Here is a 22,036-nt window from a genome sequence, read left to right as displayed (position 1 = left end):
TGAAATAGTGTGCTAATGTGACACATAAAATGAGTAAGTAACATATTTACTCAAACATGGAATGTAACACTTATGCTTATACAATTAAAATAATCATTAATATATATTGAAACCCACAATAATATTTAAAATATTAGTAAGCTTAATATATATAAAATCATCATTTAGTGGGTACTTTTAATTGGGAGGTGGCTGTCCCAAACCCTAACCAATAAATTTCAACTCATGAAAATGATATTGAAATATTTTTTTAAAGTATTTTTTTGATTCCTTTAAAAAGTGAAGTTTAAAAAAAAAATGTTTTATTTTCTTTGTAAATTATGAAACTTTATGTAAAAAATGTGTCCTCCATTTTTCTTGTCACTACCGAAACGTGTATGTTTTAGTCCATTGGCTGAGACTGATTTTAACTAAACCCATAAGTTATGATCACAAAATACCCCTGTGTCCTTCTCTCTTATAGCTACATGGTGAATAGATAGGTCTCATCATTTTTAGAGTAAATGTGTTCAAAATTCAAAAAAATCTTTGTGGAACTTCAAGCAATGTCACTACCGAACACCTTTTTTCTGCAATTAAGCACACTTTTTTAGAAGTTATTCCCTAACATTTAGTTTTTAAATGTGTACAACTGTTTAGAACTGTGCTAGCTAACCATGTGCTGATTAGCATCTTTGAGCTAGGTTCAAAAGTAACAAAACATTTGGTGGCATTTCGATAGTGACATCTTTGTTTTTTGGGTATTTTCTCATAGAATTGTCATGTGTGTCTTTCGGTAGTAACAAAAGGGAAAACATAATCCTTACATTTGGGGGAAATAAACAAAGTTTTAATACAGGTATGCAATTTTTTGTATTTTAGTATGGTTAAGTAGTGTTTTAGTATGCAAGTTAAAATTCTGTAATGTGATGTGGTCGCTACCAAAGCATTACTGTCACTACCGAAAATGTGCTGTTACTACGAAACGTGATGTTTAGTGAAGTTTACTGAATTATCAACTAAGATGTTATGATAGTGATTGGTTCAATGTATTTTCAAACGAATGAATCCTCAACTTTGAGATCAGTATGATCAACTTTTTGCCTTTTACAAAGAAAAATTGGATTCAAAAATACAACAAACCTCACAAATCACACTAGACATATGTGACCCTGGACCACAAAACCAGTCATAAGGTTAAATTTTACAAAACTGAGATATATACATCATATGAAAGCTCAATAAATAAGCTTTCCATTGATGTATAGTTTGTTAGGATAGGACAATATTTGGCCGAGATACATCTATTTGAAAATCTGGAATCTAAGGGTGCAAAAAATCAAAATACTGAGAAAATCACCTTTAAAGTCCAAATCAAGTTCTTAACAATGCATATTACTAATCAAAAATTACATTTTGATAGGTTTACAGTAGGAATTTTACAAAAAATCTTAATGTAACATGATCTTTACTTAATTTCCTAATGATTTTTGACATAAAAGAAAAATCAATCATTTTGACCCATGCAATGTATTTTTGGCTATTGCTACAAATATACCCCAGCGACTTAAGACTGGTTTTGTGGTCCAGGGTCACATATTGTTAAAAATTTAATTATGGATTTACCTCTAAAAACATATATTTATTTACAATGTCGATGTACGCAAAATATTAATTAGTTAATTAATTAATCAATATAACCCTTCTAAGTAAATTATTATTACTGTGTTTCGGTAGTGACAAATTTGGTGAGAGGCAAATATTCCAAAACTTCCTGAAATTACAATATGAGAATTAAATGCACAATTACTAGAAATGTGTACCTCGGATATTATACAACTGCATACATAGAAATAAAAACAAAAGAATTTTTTTTTTCCAAGACATTTCCAACTTTGACCTTGGACCAGTTCTGTAGAAAGGCCTATATAAAAACACACTGACGTTCAAAAAAGATTTTTTTACATTTTTGTCAGAAGTTTATTAAGATATGCTCTCTTATGTGGCTGATTTTATTTGAAACATACAATACAAGCAGTAATTGTATTAAATATTATTACAGTTATAAATAACTGTTTTCTATTTTAATATATTTGAGAATGTAATTTATTCCTGTGATGGCAAAGATGAATTTTCAGCAGCCATTACTCCAGTCTTCAGTGTCACATGATCCTTTAGAAATACTAATATCCAGATTTGAGAATTAAAAAAAAAAAAAAACAGTTTTATTTTCTGTCACTTCTGGTCAATTTAAAGTGTCCTTGCTGAATAAAAGAATAATTTCTTTAAAAATAAAATCCTTCTGACCCCCTTTTTTCCTGTCATCATAAGGTGGTATAACCTCTATGGTGTGGGGAAGAGGGAGCACACCGATAAAAACCCTGATGGCACTGCTAATATGATGACAACTGTAATAAGAATATATCAAAATGTGGCGCAGGGCTTGCTGCACTTTAATCTGCACCCACGCACCTATTTTTAGCATGTTTTCTAGGGCATGCGAGAGTGGCAGCGCAGGCGAATAATTTGCTGCAAACGGGGAAACGAGACACAAATCCTCACCCTCGCGATCCAGCTTTCATCAACTTCAAACCTCAAGAGCTAAAAGAGAGCGTAGGCGACAGGTGGGCCTCCGGGCACGCTACCAGACTTATTTAAAACTCATTTAGACACGAGCAGATGCTTCCTTCCCTGCACGCTGATGTCGATTCCTGTGGCATCTCTCCTCTTTGAGCTAAGGCTGCCATTCGATGCATAAAACAGACAGTGTTATGCAGTCAACTGTGCAGCCATCTTGTCATTGGAAAAAAAATGTCAGAAGAACAACGATAAGCGCAACAGCTTGGAGAATCTAATGCCTCTATAAATAAGACTCAGCTCATCAAACGCACCCAGTCTGCGTGACATCACCATCAAGCTCTGTAGCCCGCCATGTTACGTGTCCAGTTTATCAGACAGATGACCATCTCGCAAAGGAGACCTTTGACCCTCGCTCACATTCACGAACACACGTGAGCCTTTTCTGTATAGACGGTCACATCTACGTCGTCATAAATACGACTGAACTACACAGTGTTTGTCAAGGGTAAGTTGATGTATCATCTGAAAAAACCGAGGCCCCGGTCCAGCCACTTCTCTGTTCATTTTTCTCTTTGTGCGCTTTCGTCCCGACACCTTTTACTCCCCTCATCCATCCACATCCCCCTCTGTTCATTTATCTAAAAGGTCAAGCCCCGGTAATAGTTCAGAATAAACAGAAGAAATGTGAGAATGGCGTACAATTAACAGTCTCTCTAATCTTCAGACACCTACTGACAACCTTCTTCCTCAGGCCTTGCTGTCTGACCCCATGGTGCGGTCAGAGACTTAAGCAATGGCAAAATGAATGGCGAATTTGTGTTCAGTCATTCTTCACAACCTACGACCTGCCTTTCTGAGGAAACCAAACAGTGGGCGTTTCTGGCCAGTCACTGTATTCGTGATTCTTCCACAGGGTAGCAGTGTAACCAAACATTTCACCTACAGAAAAAATGGCATGTTTTTCTATTCTGAACTGTCTCCAAGGAAACCCAAGATTCTGATTGGCCGAACAGACGCAACATTTAACTTCAGTCATTTCCTTCAAACCAATCAGAGCTTGATATATTTAAAGCCACAGAGGAGAAAAAGCTGCCAAAAAGGCAGGGAGTTACATTTCTGCCTGTTTCTTACATTGTCAGTTTTCTTAAATTCTACATGTTTTTTTCTAAACATGCACATTTGAAACCATCATAAACAAAATCATTTACCTCTGTAGAACTATTAAAGTGACATAAAAAATGCACGTGGCACCGGATTTTCATTTCGCCTATAAATTGCATTTTTAATTATTCAGAGCAGTGAGATTTCTTAACTCTCACCCCTTGCATTCTCCCTCCTTAATTAGCATAAGTCCAATCATTTCCATTTAAACGTGCTGTGGATGTTTATGAATATTTCAGGGTGTTACATCACCATCGTTCTCAGAGGCTTTGTGCTGTTTAGCCTTTTCCGACTTCATTTATTTTATTTTATTTCCTCATGTTGTTTGTTATCACAAAGTATTCAAAGACAAAAATGGAGCATCAAAAAAAAGCATACATCAGAGTGCTTATACATTTAGTTTTCGCCAAGCAGACGTCCAATTCCAAGCTTGATTTTGTCAGCAGAGGCACACAAAAACAATGAGATGTGGAGAGAGGAGAAAGAGAGCGACACAAAGCTAATGACTTTCCTCCAGGCGCTCTCCTAGACGCTTTGTGGTGATGCATGGCACGGCCTCTGCGATGTGGCAGGGCGAGATTGGTGGAGTGAGGCATTGAGCGTGCCACGCAGAGGGACGTTCATCAGTGCCACGGCAGCAGGAGAGCAGCGACTGATGCCACGAGAGGAGCTCGGCGGGATACGGGAGAACCGAGAGATGGCCAGCCCAGCCTCCCTCCCCCTCCTTCTGCAACATGGAGGTAGGCACAGCTCCAGGTCACACTACTCCTATCACTCCACAGCACACCGCCTGCCACCACCAATGGGCTGCTGTGTTTACTCCTCACGGACTCATTCAGCAGAGAACCCTTTTGTAACAATGACATGGAAAAATTTGACAGCGAGAGCAGCAGGTCTCAAATGAGCGGCGAACAAACAACCTCATATACTATTTAATTAATTACCGTTCGTCATAAGCTCATATCAGGTATTCATATCGTATAATAAAGCTGGGCTCTGTGCGCATTTAACATCCGCACCAACACGCATTAATACTGTGCTCACAGGTGATGTTATGAGCACAGCAGGCGATCCAGCTATAAAAATCTGATTGATGCTGTAATGATCCGAGGAAGTTAATGTAAAACACCATTAAATAGCATCACAGTTGAGTGGCTATGAGTCAATGACAGGGCACAGTCAGCAGTGACAGATGCAAAGGCCTGTCACAAGACACAAATGAGGCAAAATGTAGATTTATGTACACGTTTAGGTTTGTTGTCATTCTTTGCTAAATACCTGACAAAGGTCAGATAATTAAAATTATACAGTCAAACCGAAATTTATTCAGACATCTTCAACATTTCTCACATTATCACAGTTTATTCACTATAGTTCACAAAAAGGGTGATAAAATATTAAGTTAAACTGTGTCAGAACAAATTCATCTTGATAATGTCAGATAAAAAGGTATGTCATGGATTACAACCAACCAAAAAGTCAATCAATACTTTGTTGACCAATTACTAAGCAATGCTTAATTTTTTTCAGTCTGTGGTGTAAAAAGGTCGCATTAGCAAATAAGCAAAACATGGTCAGGTCAAGGTGTCTGAATAATTTTACTCTTAGTCAGAAGAATTTTTGGGTATAGTATGTCAGTTTACTTTATTTTGCTATGCTCACTTACATTACATGAACTATAGAGTCCTGCAACCACTAGTAAAAAAAATATAAAAAATTATGTCTGGTATCTGAATAATTTTTGGTTTGACTGTATATTTTAAATAATATGCATGTTTTTTTTTCTCTTCTCTGTTTGTCATTTCTAATTATCAAAATGCATATAACTGATCAAATTATTAAATATCTTGGGAAGATTGCATGTCTAGATTTGCATTACATTTGCATACTGAGGCATTCCGTTATAATGCACCAAATTTTACAAATAGGAATACACTAAATTTTCATGTTACAGCTGATATCCGTTATATCCGTTGTATACTAATTTGTGACCCTGGACCAATTTTAAGTAGCACAGGTATATTTGTATAGCAATAGCCAAAAATACAATGTATTGGTCAAAATTATTGTTTTTTTTTTTGTTTATGCCAAATATCATTAGGATATTAAGTAACGATCATGTTCCATGAAGATATTTAGTAAATTTCCTACCTTAAATATATCAAAACTTAATTTTTGATTAGTAATATGCATTGCTAAGAACTTAATTTGGACAACTTTAAAGGTAATTTTCTCAATATTTAGATTTTTTTTTTGCACACTCAGATTCCATATTTATAAACAGTTGTATCTCGGCCAAATACTGTATCATTTATTCGGCTTTCAGATGATGTATAAATCTCAATTTCAAAATTTGACCCTTATGACTGGTCTTGTTGTCCAGGTTCACATTTGTCAAAATAAACTGAATTCTTTTTTATTTTTAATGCTACAACTGAATTGTACTGAATGTACAGTATGAAAATGAATATTAATTTCGATGACATTTAAGAGTTTTATTAAATTACTAGCATGTATATTAAACATATACACACGCAATATTGATCAATTAAAAAAAAAAATCCAATATCAAGCAATAAGCCAAAAAGACAAGATTCCTGCATATACAGTATACAAACAGCACAAGAAATCTGCATCAGATCGATGCCCTATCCATGACTCCCAGTTACGCGCCGTGTGCACGGGACGCACAGGCCTGTGGCTGACCTCCGTGTGAACCTCAGAGATGAGGTGAAACAGAAGGCACGAAGGTCCCTGGGGGGCTGAGGGGAGAGGCAGGGGAGGAATGCTGATCAGGGAGAGATGGAGAGACCGGAATTACTGCGCTCTCCTGTACAGCACTTGATTAGAAAAAAGGAGCACTCCGAGCATCCTTAACCCCCCTGTACTGCACACCAATACGCAAACTGCACACAGAGAACAGCAAATTGACACATTTTTCCTCATTAACGGCAAAGGCAGTGGCCTCTGTGCGATGCCTGCGCATAGCAAACATTAGGAGGGTGAGAAAAAAGAAGGAGAGGCATTAGGGAGGGGGGAGCGAAAGACTGAACGAGAGAGATCCCTAGGTGAATGGCTCAATTGAACATCACCTCTCTAAATTGTCCTTAACAAGAACTGATTCAATTTGAATGAAAAGGATCTGTTATTCACAACATGAGACCTGAAATCATGCAGCCCCTGAACAGTTTTGCAGTATTACTTATTATTTACAAGATTCCAGGACGGACCTTTAGCCGGCCTCTGTTTAAATGCGCAATTGTGGGCTTCACACATGATGTGGGAAACCATTTAGCATGCTTTAGTGCCACAACATTGTTCCTTTACTGACGAGCCGCACCGTACAAGAGGAAAATTTATAGTCTGGCAATGAGCAGGGAAAGCAAAGGGGGTCCTCCGCCAGAGCTCCAGAGACCAGAGCTCTATAAATTTTACCCCCATATATTATGACATCCATTCAAAAGTTTAACTGCAAATACTATAATCCTGAAATGGCAGAGAGGTGGACTGGGGTGCGACAGCCAGAGGAGATATGACTCCAAAGCTGTGGCATCATCACACATGGACGCAAAGAAAAATGAGCTCGGCGAGATGTGGAAATATACTTAAAATTGTGGAGCTGAGGCATGAGAAAGCCTGGAATTCGGTGCCGACGGTTATATCCAATTCACAAAGAAAAATTAACTAACTAAAAATGAATATACCATAAAAATGAGTGTGTGTTTATTTCAACAAGAATTATAGGCAGGTCCCTATTTTGTGTTGTTTTAATAAATGCTACAAAAATGAAAATTGTTCATTTATTTTACACAAGAAACTAAAACTGACTAGATATACAGATCTTTATCTAACACCTTTGTATTTAACAAAAATTAAGATGAAAACTACTTACATTGTGGCATTAAATGCCTTTGAGTGCATAATTCAGGCAAGCATTTGTTATTTATTTAATTCTTTTTTAAATATTGCATTGCTGCTGCTGCTGTTTCTATTCACTGTTCAATATAATTTTGGATCCATTTACAAGACACTCTGTCACAAGCGAATGTTTTGAATGTGGGGAGAAATTGAGACATTCCTATAAGGGAAGAAAAAAAAAGGCTTGAGATGGGGAGTGTTGGATTTCGGAAAGAATTGTAAAAGCAGTTTAACCAATTAGAAAATAACTTCAGTGCTAAATTATATGCCCACCACCCTCCAGAGGTGACAGTGCAAGTTGTAAGTCTGTACAAATATAAGGGATTTACAGGACCAAAAAAAAGGAGGTAAGGATGTATCATTTTTCCTGTCTTATAACTGGATTGGATCATGTTAATGGATGTTAAATAACTGTTATCATTTAATAAGCAGTTAATTTTGTTTTATTTAAAATATAGCATCACACAGCTTTTAATTTATATGTTTTTAAAAAATAGGCCTATATTAAAAATATATATAAAAATATCATGGCTAACCAGACGGGTTTTTAACAGTCTATTTCAACTGGACCCAAAGATTGCACAGAATGGGACAGAAGGCTACATTTAGGCTGTTTTTTAGGCATTTCTCCTGCATTCGTTTCCAATTGTAAATGCTAAAAAATTTATATCCACGTTTTCTCGTACTTGACACTAATTTTAAAACAAAATATATTATAATGCTAGTCTCCGTATTGCAGCTGATATCGATTTAATTGATTTAAATTAGCCTATATGCTTTCACATGTTCACTTCGACTGTAAATAATATATAAACAAACATTAAAAATGTTAAATAATACTACTAGAAACTTCCGCTGTCTTATATGTTTGTTTTTAAGGTTTTCTTTGAGCAGTTTTGATACAAGAACGATGAAATATGCCAGCGGACACGTGTCGACTGTCTGCGGACGGCAAATCAAGATTCATGATATCGAGCATCGATCACATGAGGAATGCAGTACGGTCGTAAAGTTTGACGTGTTTGTTAACGCTCACATACATGTGTGCCACACAGGTATTTATGGCCGTCTGATAAACTCCAGAAAACTGCTATTGTGGGTCTGTTTTATTTAACAGAGAATGAGTGAGAGAAAATCATCAGATTTCGCATTTCAGAATAACACGAAATTCGATAGTGCTAAGTGATAGCTTAAAGTGTCGTTTAGTTTATAGTCAATAAAACGTGTAAATATCAAGAGAATTGCAGTAGTTTTAGTCCACCAGGGGGCGCGTGATAAGTGAAAGTGAATGGTTTCTTCAGAGTGCTCTCTGAAGGAAACTGAACTTCGACAACACTGACTGATATGAAATAATTCAATATATATAAAACATACATAAAACGTCAAAGCAGAATCTTAACATCTAACATAACATAGTCTAACGAATAGATTTTAAATGACATCCTAATAAAAATAACAGTAGCTAATAACATTTCTCCATGTTTCTCACAAATGTTATATTTAGTGTGTGTTTAGGCTTATAGGATATATCTCGATTTGTCAGGTTTTAACAAATCCCTTTCTCGTAAGCCTATAACTATAGACACCGATCACATTTAAAACTTTTTTTACATTTATTAATTTATTCTGTTAACTTAAAGATTATAACTCGTGAACCGGGATAAGACATCACAAAATATTATTTTATTTTAGTAGGCTATTTGTAAATTGAATTAGCCTAAATAATATATGTATAAATACATATAGCTTAAAGGCCCATATTAGGCTATAAATAGGCTATAAATTATAGGCTATATATGTATTATTATTATACACATTGTTTATACAATTGAGAATTTAGGTCCTCCGAATAATTATTTTTAATGCTAGAAAATTCCATCAGTGCCGTTATTTACAACATTCCTTAATATAACCTAACTAACTATCATTTTGTGAAACATCGTTCGTTTCCAAATATAATCATATTTTTAATACTTTAGCTTTTTCGAAGGTTATATTGTTACGCGATTTTCGGATTCTCTCATTTTTGAGAAATTAGTTTCGAGTTAAATAAGCATTTTCATTCGGTATAGGCCCGTATACATATGTCAGAACTATATTCAAGAAGCAAAGCGAACAATTCATATTTGAAATACTTACTAAACATCTTTATAGTAATTTGGGTACAAATGTTGTCTTTGTGGATTTCTGTATAGGTCTACAGTGCAGAACCGCTCGTGTCCGTCAGTAAATAAATAGTGAGTTCAAAGGCTTCAACTGCTAAATGGTAAAACTACAAGAGCCAACAGTTACACATCTGTAATCTTAATCCAGCCATATATGAGCAATGTCCTCTTTATAAAAATAAAACTTGTGCTTTATTTTAAATAATTTATTATATACACAACACAAATCTGGAGACAATTTTCCACCTTATGCTACTCTTTAAAATTTAGGAGAGCAGGATAAGTTAACTTGAAGTGTTTTTATTGGCTCAAGATTGCTTATGGATTGCAGCCAGGCATTGTTGTAACAAAAAATCACTTCACGGAAAATCCTGAAGTTGTGATAACATCAAGAGGATTTTTCGGTCGTATCATATCAAGGCCCTGCCAGTCATCATGAAAATGATTTGGTTCGGTGGTTACCGATGGTTGTGTTTTATCACACACACTGCAGTAATGTGCATTTCCAGGCCAGAAATCTCCTGAACTTAAATATAGTCTCTCACTCGTGAAGCTCCTTACTCAAATTCAGAGCCATGTGGAAGAAAAACTCTTTTATGATTATTACATGTTTCAACACTCAATTTGAAACATATGGTAAATTAGGCAATTAGCATAATATTTTCCATTTTGGACAGATAAATGATACCTACACAGGCTGACAAATCATAGGGTAGAAAGATGTTTCATGGAAAAATGGTTTGTCTGGTCAGTTTAAAGATGTGAAAACATTCCAAATGCTGCTTTAGAACAGACCTCAAAGAGTCAGAAACGTCAAATGGATTATGTCAGCAAATACAAAGACAAAAAAAGAAGTTCTTAACCAGCGAATGTTCATTTCTATGTGAAAACACTCCACAAATGCCCTTGTGAAACAAAAGCATTTGTGACCCTGGAACACAAAACCAGTCATAAGGGTAATTTTTTTTTAAATCTAGATTTATATATCATCTGAAAGCTGAATAATTGAGCTTTCCATTGATGTATGGTTTGTTAGGATATAACAACTATTTAAAAATCTGCAATCCGAGATTGCAAAAAAATCAATATACTAAGAAAATTGCTTGTAAAGTTGTCCAAACAAAGCTCTTAGTAATGCATATTACTAATCAAAAGTTAAGTTTTGATACATTTACGGTAGTAAATTTACAAAATACACTCATGGAATATGATCTTTACTTAATATCCTAATGATTTAAAATAATAATTTTGACCCATACAATGTATTGTTGGCTATTGCTACAAATGTACCCATGATGCGACTTACGACTGGTTTTGTGGTCCAAGGTCACATTTGTAAATATTAAGAAAGCAACAGACCGTTAACTAAGGGCAAATCTGCATTTAGCTAAAACCAAAAAAGACACACAGAAGAAGACATTTGAACAGTACTCCCTCCCTGTGGGTGTACAGGCGAACACACCTACACACGCTTTCATTTGTTTCCCAATGAAAGCATCAGGCCACCTGGGCCTTGCATCGAAACTTCATCAATCTCCAGAAATGGAATCCAGTGGAGAGAAAAATCAAATTCTCATTTGCAAGATGGGTAAGGGGGAGAGGAGAGAGAGAGAGAGCGAGAAAGAGAGCTGGAGGTACCTGGGAAGGCTAACCTCTAGCTGAACCCACAGCATTGAATCGTTTTGCCATTTGTCTGCGATACTGACAAGCTGCAAAGAAGATTAGACACTCAAGGTTGTGACTTCCTATTCTGCTTATTTCATCCTTTGCAAATCATGAAAGACTTCCTCTCCTCACCCACAGTAACTTTTACTAGACCGAGACGTATTATATCGAACACAGAAGCAATATTTTCCTAACCAATGAAAGAAAACGCATGATGAATATAGTGATGTACGCTCTGTTGACTCATCATTGCACAATGAATAGGGCGACTGACAATGATATGACATTAACAATTGAAAATCTCCTCCGAATGATCAGCATACTGGGCAGGAGGAAAAGTGAGAGCGCGTTTGGGTGAAACAGTGAAATTACAAACGAGCGAGAGACCGAGCGAGCGAGAGCAAATATCAGCATTTTTTGCAGCATCGTAGCCTTCTGAGAGGGAGGTGAACTTTTGAACCCGCATGGCAGAAGCAGCGATGCACTGAGGATGCTCGGCTCTAATATGTGTCTATTTCAATTAATTAATGCGAAGGGAAACAGAGGGTGGGAAAACGACAGCGCAGAGGAAAGATGGTGTCATCTTTGCCGAAGTCATTTAACGTGCCCTATGAAGCCTGCCAATGCCTCATACTTTACTCTTTCTAACCGTAGCAGAATATTAATTGCGATTGGAGGAAATTAATGGATGATTACTAGAATGGATGGAATGGATGGTTCAGCCAGTGAAACTTTATTTGAACTGTGTGTTGCTATGGCAGCTGAGGTCAATAATGTAGACTCAGTTGCCCTAGACAGAGTTCAGACAGGTCACCAAATGACCAGAACAAGACCCAGGGGTCAAAAGTTTACTGTAGGGAGGAAGAAACACTCAAAGTGTATGGAGTTAAGAGGCTACGTGGATGAGTACCAGCTGACGGCGACTTAAACGCTGAGGTCATGTAAGGTGTTTACAATCACAGGACTTCACCTCGGTGTGGCCACATGCCACTGCATTAGGATAAATGTGACCCTGGACCACAAAACCAGCCATAAGAGTACATTTTTAAAACAAGCTGAAAAAACAAGCTTTGGCTGAGATAAAATCTGGAATCTGAGAGAGGAAAAAAATCTAAAAATCTAATCAAAAATTAAGTTTTGATATATTTATGGTAGGAAATTTACAAAATATCTTCATGGAACATATTATATTATAGCTTAATATCCTGATGATTTTTGGCATAGAAGAAAAATTAATCATTTATTAATCAATGGCTATTGCTACAAATATACCTGTACTACTTGAGACTTGTTTAGTGGTCCTGGGTCACAAATATGACAAAATGGGGCTGCCAGACTTCAGAGCTTGACTAAAATCCTTGACAGTAACCGTGATGATGACGAAAATGAGATTTGCTTGTTAGGCTGGTCACTTTAGTTGGCAACGGGTCGCTTAATTGCCGAGCTAAAATGTCTTTTTCATTGATGCGAGCTCTTTTTGGACTCTCCAGAGATTCATTACAACAATCAATTTCCTAACCAACACAACCATTAATTTAGAAGCTGTAAGATCTTGAGGAAAAAAAAATCAAATTTACATCTTGATGATCTAATTTGCGATAAAGAAACAACTTAACTCTGAATCCTTGGCCTTTCTGATTGGCTTCTCCGGCTTTGCCTGTAGAGCTGTGGTGGGGTAAGATAACAGGAACGAGAGGGGCTTTTGTTTCTGGACATAAATCAAGTCAGTGCACACAAAGAGCCCAGAGCATGTGCAGCCTTTGATAGGACATGCATTGATATTAGCCTCTTAAACACACAAACTCCTGTCAGGCTGACAAACCATACACCTTTTCTGCTCTATTTGTTATTATTACTGAAATGACTGGTGGATTGGGGTCTTGTGTGTGATGTTTTTATCATTTTAGCCATCACCCCTAGCTTATCTACCACTCAGGGCATTCAGAGTGATACGAATGTTTCTTCTTTCTCCAACTTTTGCATTTCCTAAACTTGACCTGGCAAAATATCCACCCCGCTGTGAGGCTCCTCCTGCCCTGGGCTTCTCTCATCCTCGGCTGCAGGGCTGCTGTCATCCAGACGAGGCTGCAGGCACGGTGGGGTCAACCGTGCGGTCTGCGGGTGAAACTCAGTTCACATTACCATACAGACAGGGGCCCTGACAATAGAGCGCCCATCTGTTCCTGTCAGCTATAACAAATCTAGTGTCAAACCTCCCTCTGGAGACAGGGAGGCAGCGCTGGCTAAATGAAATAACACTGACTCCTCCCATCGACGAGTCAACTGCTGCCTCGTCCTCCAGTCAGGTTAGAGCACAAGCAGACACAGTCAATTTCCCTTCCTCACACAGGCGGGCATGTGACATCACCGAGCGAGTAACGGTGCAAGAATTGAATGCCTGAACTATATTTACCCTCTGCTACAATGGGGTAAATTTGAAAATATCAGCATGCAAGGACACCAACTCATTCATATCACATATGCATTTTGTTTTTCATTCACTCGAGCTAAGTAAAAAAAAAAATAAAAAGAAGAAGGGCTCTTAGCATAGAGTGCCTTTATTGAATAAAAGGCAAATGAGAAAACAAACCAAATCTCAATTGCTGAAAAAGGTGCACATTTCAATCTTAATCTCTCTAATTTCATATGCTCCGAAATGCTCTCCCGCTCAAATTCCAAATGTCCTCTCGTAGGGTTTGATGTGAGATTCCCAACTGGTGAACTAAACATGAACCCTGAACTGCACTTGCCCTTGCTGGTCATTATCTTTATTGAAAGAGCGACATGATGCGAATCTTCTTCGAGTTACTCCTCTTTGACTTATATGCCTTTTCCGGCAAAGAAGCGAATCAAAGGAGCACATCCAGGTTTGACCCCTTTTGTTGCTAAATTACAAACAACATATAAAATAAATGGCACGATGGAGTATTCATTTTTACCAGGGTGGTGAGAAGTTTCGTGTCAGTGAACAAGAAGGCGCATTCAAGATGAAAACAAGAATTTATGGCTTTTACAAATAGCAATGGCGAAGCCTGACACTTTTTTTTCTGTTCAATCAGAAAAAAAAACAAAATAAAAAAATCTAGCAAATAAATAAAAAATGAGAGAAAACGAGATCTGATTTCTCTTTGCCGGTCACTAGAGATCAATGCTATTGACTTGAATGTCCCTTAATTATTTTCTTTTAGCTTTTTCTGCAAAGCTGCAGGCTTTTGATCCCTCTGAGAAAATTGTCAGTTGTATGATGAGTGATAAAGAAGAGAAAATGGATAAAACGCCCCTCAGGTACAGGGTTGAGTTTCAAGACCAGCTGGTTATAGCGAAGCCAGGATGATCAGTCACAGATCATGGCCCGAAGCAACAGCAAACTGCCCATTTTAGTAAAAAAAACAATCAGCAGACACAAAACCCAGATTTTGGGCCATTTTCAATCTGTGGCACATCCTGTTTTTCCCTCTCTTTAAACTTTTGTTCCTGTTCACGTTTTTCAAGGCTATACAAGTGTAAATATACTTGGTGTCAGAAGGACAAGAAAGCTAACATTTGGACACCATTGTTAAACACAGGCAAACATGCCACGGCTTAACCCCCAAGAACCTCAGCGTCCCGCTCGCCTGCCACTAGAGGGAGCGCTTCATCTCTTTTGTATGGAGGGTAAAGACCACCCTCTCATTCCCCCTCCACACACTTCTCAATGCCAGCAGCAGAGTTCTGGGAATCCACTAGAGGGTGATCTGTTACCAAACACCTCCACTGGGGTATTTCATCACTACCAGTGAAACCCCCACAACATGAAATGTGCTAAAGATGCTTTAGACAAGTTTCCTGTCTCAACTTATCACATCTTACATGCATTAGACATATGAGTAAACATGCTCATCTGCACAAACTCACGTTCAGTAGCACCTTCCTCCTGGTAGTCAGAGGCCACTGACATATCATCTGAGGGGGCAGAGCGTCCCAGACTGGAGCTGCGGTTGTCATCTGAACTATCCTCAAGATTGGATTCAACTAGGATAAAAAACAAAAATCAAGAACTTTATCAAAGTAGAAACTTTGTGGAGTTAATTCAACCTATATACGTAAAATGAAAATGCTGTGGGAGGAAACCGGCTTGTTTTCTAAAGAACCATTGTTCGGGGAAAGTCAGAATCTGAACGGAAATCTCGGTGAGCAATTAATTAGAATCATGAAACAGCTGTTCACTTACATCTGTGGGGGAATTCTTGTGGGTGTCTGCAAAAGAGGATTTAAAAATGCTTTTAGAGAACAACATCTTGTAAAGAGTAAAATAACCTCCTAAACAAATGGGCTTCACAATTTTAATAAAAAGGATTACTGTATAATAACTTAGGTCATGAAGTGGTTTGCACTGTTCCACTATTTTTCTTAGTCTACATAAACATTTCTGATCTGCAATGAAAGGCGTACTACAGATTCTAAAAGAATCGAAGAGGCGTTGGATTGATAGCAGGATGAGTATCTGTGTAAACACATGCATCTGTAAAGCAGAGCATTGCAGCGTTTGCAAATGATGCAATGACAGCTAAGTATTCATGTAACCCAGTGCTGAAGAAAAAAAAAAGTACGCTTGGTCTCCTTGCAAACACCTTGTTTCAGCACAGCAAACCACAAAACCACTCCAACGCTGTAAAGCGCTGTAATTGTACTCCTTGCCTCTTAAAAGACAACAATAGAAGAACTGTGCAATTTGCTTCCTGTCTGGTTAACTGTTGTGTTTCATTTGTAGCTCAACTGGGAGCACGGATACTCAAGCTGTGAATAATTTGCTTCAAAAAAATTACTTTTTGTACAGTACAAAATGGAAGGAGCAAGTATGTGTCAGCTCTGATAGTTGCACATGAATAAAACATACTGTGACATCCCTCACCTCTTTTGGATGAAATTAAAATTTCGCAGGAGAATTTCCCTGGCCTCTCGAGCAGGAATACTAAGATTCTCATCCTGGAGTATTTCAAAAACAAACAGCTCACAGTCTGAAAAAAAAAAAGATGAAACAACATTTAGTCTGTTTGTAATATACAAACACGAGCAAGCAATAATGACAAATAAAAAGTCAATGTAAATATTTTTGCTCAAGAACTAGCACACTAAAAATTTAAAAGCATGTGGAAAGAGGAAAAATCTGACCGTTAACTCATGTGTTATTGCTACTCAATAGAGCATGTTATGAAATATGCGAAGAATTGTTCTGTTCATGCAAATGTCACAGGCGTCAGAAAGTGCAGATGACAATAGTCATCCTGTCTGTGTGTCAGAACAGAGATAACATCTCCTGATGGCATCATTCATGCAGTGCCATTTTGTACAAAATGTTTTACTCTAGAGCAAACAAAGCAAAGCTTAATAAATAAAAAGAGAAAATAAAACTAATGAAACAATAAAATAGACTGTAGTCAAGGTTTAAGATCATAAACCACAGTTTGTTTACAAAGAAATGGCAAACTAACTCTAACTTGTGAAAGTGCATTAGCTGCAGACACTTGCAATTCTTCTGAAGAAAAATGTTTTTTGAATTCCCATTAAAAATAATCAAAACAAGCTATTTTATAATAAGTTGACACATTTTTTTAATTCAAATGTCACAGGTTACCCTAATAACAAAAACTATAATGACAAACTATACTGATATAAATAGGTACATAGCCTAATATATATTTTAAGCATATTGAAAAAAATTCACAACAAAATGAAACAATGGAAAATACCTCTTAATAGTTGTCTGATGTCATCAACAACCGTCCCCATCTCTTACTCTCTGAGTAAGACTCCAACAGAAATAAAGGCTAATAAAATATGCTGATGTTAACAATTGAAGGTCAAAGAAATTCTGAATGAACTTGTTGGTCACTTGTCATCCCACAATACGAATTCACCTGTGAAATAAAAAGGAATTGAAAGAGATATCCACACACACGAACCGTTTCGCGAAGCGAAGAAGAAGAGGAAGTGCAAGCACATTGTTGTGAAAATGAAACGAGGGTAAAGAGGTGTAGGCGAACTACTTTGTGACACACTGATTTGAGTCTGAAATTAAGGTCAAATTAATTTCTAAATATTGCTACTTTGCCATACTTTAATTTTTACACTATCCACCCAGTTAAAACACAATTGAGTACACCGTTTTCAATTTGCTGTCATCGCTTTAAGTGTTTTCGTTTACAACGATTTAACAGCACGGGCTGAGATCAAAACCGCTGCAGCTCTTTTTAATCTCATTGTTTGCCCTAACTACTTTCTCACATCACAACCATCGATCATGACTACACCATCGGGGTCTGATGTGCAAGTAGTGGCCATGTTTTCTCCACCTTGAAAGATACTAAATGTTTACAGAAGGTAGGCCTACGGAAGTTAGTTTGCTTAAATGATCGTTGTGTTGGTCGAGTCAAGTGCGTCTACTGAAATATTAGCATTTTATGCTAACGTTTACGACTTCATTCTTTTTAAAACGGGCGAGCCAATCGTAACACATCCGCCCCAGGGCTACGGGTACCGTTTTATATTTGGAGCAACAAAGTAGCCTACTTTAGAAATCAACTACTCACCCTAAACTGTATGACAGAACTAGTATCAAAGAGTGCTGTTGTTAATCTACCTCGCTACCGAGGTGCACCGTGACACTGACAAAGATATTTACATTTTAAATGTTTCATGATTTTATTGTGATAATCAGATTTAGCTCATTTTTTTATTAGTTAAACAGTTCATTTTAAACTGTATATTGTCTTGCATACACACCCAGGTCTGCCCTACACTTCCTCAGTCGAATGACTCTTGTTCATGCAGTGCAGTCTCTCTGATTCATTTGCATCATATCACAAAAGCTTTTGCCTACCTTTCACAATTGTTTGCAAAATTCTGAATCAGCAGTTTGATGCTGAGAGAGCACTTAATGCATGTGAAAGACGAAGGACTGCATCACATTGGAGCAGCACAATCTTGGTCTTTACATTAAAGATATTACATTAATAGTTGAATTTAATCAGAGCAAGAACAATTTAATAATGTTTAGGGTAATGTATAGGCCAACTATATATATATATATATATATATATATATATATATATATATATATATATATATATATATATATATATAGAAAATGGTGATAAAATATGACAAGAACTCAGAATTAAACTGTCAGAACAAATTCATCATAGAAAGGTATGGATTGCAATCAACCAAAAATTCAGACAACTGTTATTATGACAATATTAACACAACTATCAATAATTTGTTGACCAAATACCAAGCAATGCTTAATTTTGTTCAGTCTGTGGTGTAAAAAGGTCGCATTAGCAATTAAAGAAAAAAACAATTAAGCAGGAGATGGTCAGGTCAAAGTGTCTGAATAGTTTTGGTCCCAAATTCTTCTCAATATTACTGGTAGTCTACTGTATGGATTTTTGGGTAGCATATAATATGTCACAGTTTAATTTATTTTGCTATCCTCACTTATGTAAATGAACTATTGTCCTGCACCCACCAGCAAAAAATAAATGTATATCTGTTGTCTGAATACCTTTTGGTTTGACTGTAATACATAGTTAGGGAATTCATAGTTCCGCATGAGAAAAAAAAGCTTATAAATCATACCAAATTAAGATTTTTAAAAACCAACGAAATGCTGAACGTTTCCTACCTTTCCCAACCCAACATGTTTGTGTGTGTGTGTGTGTGTGTGTGTGTGTGTGTGTGTGTGTGTGTGTGTGTGTGTGTGTGTGTGTGTGTACATATACCAACGTAATACTTGTAAGAAAAAAAAAGGAGAAAACAATAATTTTAAAAACGTAAAAAAAAACATAATGTAACTTTTTAAGTAGACCTAGCCCTCTTTAACACTTTTAGCACAAATTTAAAAATAATAGAGTTGTTTTTATTTTTGTCTTAAAATATATATGATCATTTGAGGGATTCTCATTAGCTAAACAATTGTGCAATCAAAAAATGATTATATGTTAGATTTAATTTCATCAGAATCATCATTGCACGTGATGACTTTATGGTTCATTTTGCAGTGCATTGCGACAAACAAGTTTAGGAAAGTGCTATGGTGTATTTTCTTTCTATTTAATGTATTTGGAGAAAAGAAAATCAAGTCAAATGAAACTTTTACCCTAAGGACCTTTATACATTATACATACACTAACATAAGCCTTGCCTTTAAGACCAAATGTAATAGCCTACTAGATTTTTTTTTAATGATGATTGCCTATGCAAAAGTCGTTGGCACGATGAAAGGGTGTTATGGGTTGTTTCCAGAGTATTGCTTGATGGTCGCTTTCTGGACAGTTCAAAAGAGCTCACTCAAGTCTTTACAATGAAGATTTGATTCAACATGGCTCTAAAAACATTAGAGCTCATATTGAGTATTTTGTGATTTTTACCAGTTAGTTAGGTGTAAGGCGTTGTGCACAGGTACAGGGTGGAAGGAGATCATGAAAGAAAAACATCTGAATGGAAAAGGGGGAGAGGAATTCCAAGGAGAGGACATGACCGAATGACCCCTGCGTCACTGTCCCTGCAGCTATGGCCCCGTTGTGAAGTTAGATAGAGGAATGAGCGTGGCCCTCCACTCCAGCATGAGCACTGCCTCCTGCCTGCTGGGCACAGCCATATGAAAGGATCTTGCCTTTGTAATCCGCCCGGGATTACACCTCCCAACAATGCACAGCTGAAAGAGCGACAAAGACCCAGTATCAAACACAGGCCTGGGCTGATGAGAGGAACCTGCTATGATCTCCTACCACCAACACTGCCATCAGCGCCTCTCATCTCCCCAAGAGAGCTCTTTTAGCATTCGCCTACTCTTTTCTTCTGTCCCCTTATCTGGGAACACAGGCTTTTTTATCTCTGCATTCCTTTTCATTTGCGTTTCACTTGGGGGAGGGGCAGAACTCTGTCATCTGAGAGTCCCCCCCTTCTCAACGGCCCCGACCTGACAGAAATCACACTCCAACATGGTCACACACCCCTCGAGAGACACAGGGGTCAATATGAAGGCACTGGAACAGTTTCAGAGTTTGTCGTCTTTCCCATTATGAGATTCAATTACTATCAATCGGCTCATAATGCGTTTCCTGTTAAATGGTATGAAAACATTTCGGCCCGTGCAAAGCCTTCGGCTCATCTCTGTCGCCGGTTTGACCCTTTGAACTCAGTTCTGCTCCTTGCTGCTAATTAACCTCCCCACACATGCACAAGACACTTCAGGCACTTACAGGCAGCACTTTAGTAGATGTTTGTGTGGGTGTTTAAGGACCTGTGTGGTAAATATTTCCAGAGTAGATGGGGGAAAGTATGATAGTTTGTCTAAAGGATTTCGAAGGTATCAGTGTATGTCAACACCCACATATCAATCACTGTGAACTTAGAGGAACAGTTTTCACTTACAGCTCTTGAGTAAATTCAGTTTTTAATTTTCTTATACGCAAATAGCTACCTTTTTAGTACCATTCGAAGCTGCTGAAATGGATAGTTCTGGGGACTTCTGAGCTAATGTGACTCTGGACCACAAAATCAGTCACAAGTAGCATGGGTATATTTGTAGCAATAGCCAACAATACATTGTATGGGTTAAAATGATCATTTCTCTTTAATGCCAAAAATCATTAGGATATTAGGTAAAGATCTTGTTCCATGAAGATATTTTGTAAATTTCCTACCGTAAATATTTCAGAAGTAAATTTTTGATTAGTAATATGCATTGCTAGGAACTTTATTTGGACAACTTTAAATGCCACTTTCTTAATATTTACTTTTTTTTCTTTCTTTTTTTTGCACCCTCAGATTCCAGATTTTCAAATAGTTGTATCTCCGCCAAATAAAGTCCTATCCTAACAAACCATACATCAATGGGAATCTTATTTATTCAGCTTTATAGATAATGTATACATCTCAATAAAAAATGACCCTTATGGCTTCTTTTTTTGGTCCAGGGTCACATATTATAAAATTATAGGTTTTCAGATAACTTATCAGAGAAGCATCTATTCTTGTGCATATGCTTAAAGGGATAGTTCACCCACAAATGAAAAGTCTGTCATCATTTACTCACCTTCAAGTTGTTCCAGGCTTTCTTGGAGTTTTTTTCTTAAGTTGAACATAAAAGTACCCCCTTCTTGATCCCGACTGACTTAGGGAAAAAATACTATAGAAGTCAATGAGGACCAAAAACAGTTTGATTACGCACATTTTTCAAAATATATTCATTTGTGTTCAGCAGAAGAAAGAAACTCATACGGGTTTAGAACAAGTTTAGGGTGAGTAAATGATGACAGAATTTTCATCCAAAAAAGTCATCCTTGTTCCGAAACAGTATGCATTTATTTTTTCCTGTGGCATTCAAAAGAAGATACACTACCAGTCAAAAGTTTTTGAACAGTAAGATTTTTAATGTTTTTTATTTAATATAATTTTCTTCTGTTCATCAAGTCTGCATTTATTTGATCCAAAATACAGCAAAATCTGTAATATTGTGAAATATTTTTTACTGTTTAAATAAAATAACTGCTTTCTTTTTGAATACTGTTTGAATAAAATAT

The 22,036-nt window shown here is 36.9% G+C and overlaps 1 protein-coding gene across 1 annotated transcript in view; it reads right to left on the bottom strand.

Annotated features, from left to right (window-relative positions):
* LOC141297409 (src kinase-associated phosphoprotein 1-like) overlaps nt 1-17,408 on the bottom strand; it is a 35,648-nt gene extending 18,240 nt beyond the window's left edge. The window contains exons 1-4 of the mRNA XM_073827847.1: nt 17,198-17,408; nt 16,360-16,465; nt 15,679-15,704; nt 15,363-15,479 (exon numbers count right to left, since the gene is read on the bottom strand). Coding sequence (XP_073683948.1) covers nt 15,363-15,479; nt 15,679-15,704; nt 16,360-16,465; nt 17,198-17,237 — 289 coding nt within the window. The 5' untranslated portion in view covers nt 17,238-17,408. The remainder of the gene's footprint in view (nt 1-15,362; nt 15,480-15,678; nt 15,705-16,359; nt 16,466-17,197) is intronic.
* Between the last annotated feature and the right edge of the window lie 4,628 nt (nt 17,409-22,036).

This window comes from Garra rufa, chromosome 22 (genome assembly GCF_049309525.1).
Source record: "Garra rufa chromosome 22, GarRuf1.0, whole genome shotgun sequence".
Taxonomy (NCBI): domain Eukaryota; kingdom Metazoa; phylum Chordata; class Actinopteri; order Cypriniformes; family Cyprinidae; genus Garra; species Garra rufa.
Note: the sequence above shows the minus strand (reverse complement) of the source record. Positions and strands in the feature narration are given on the sequence as shown.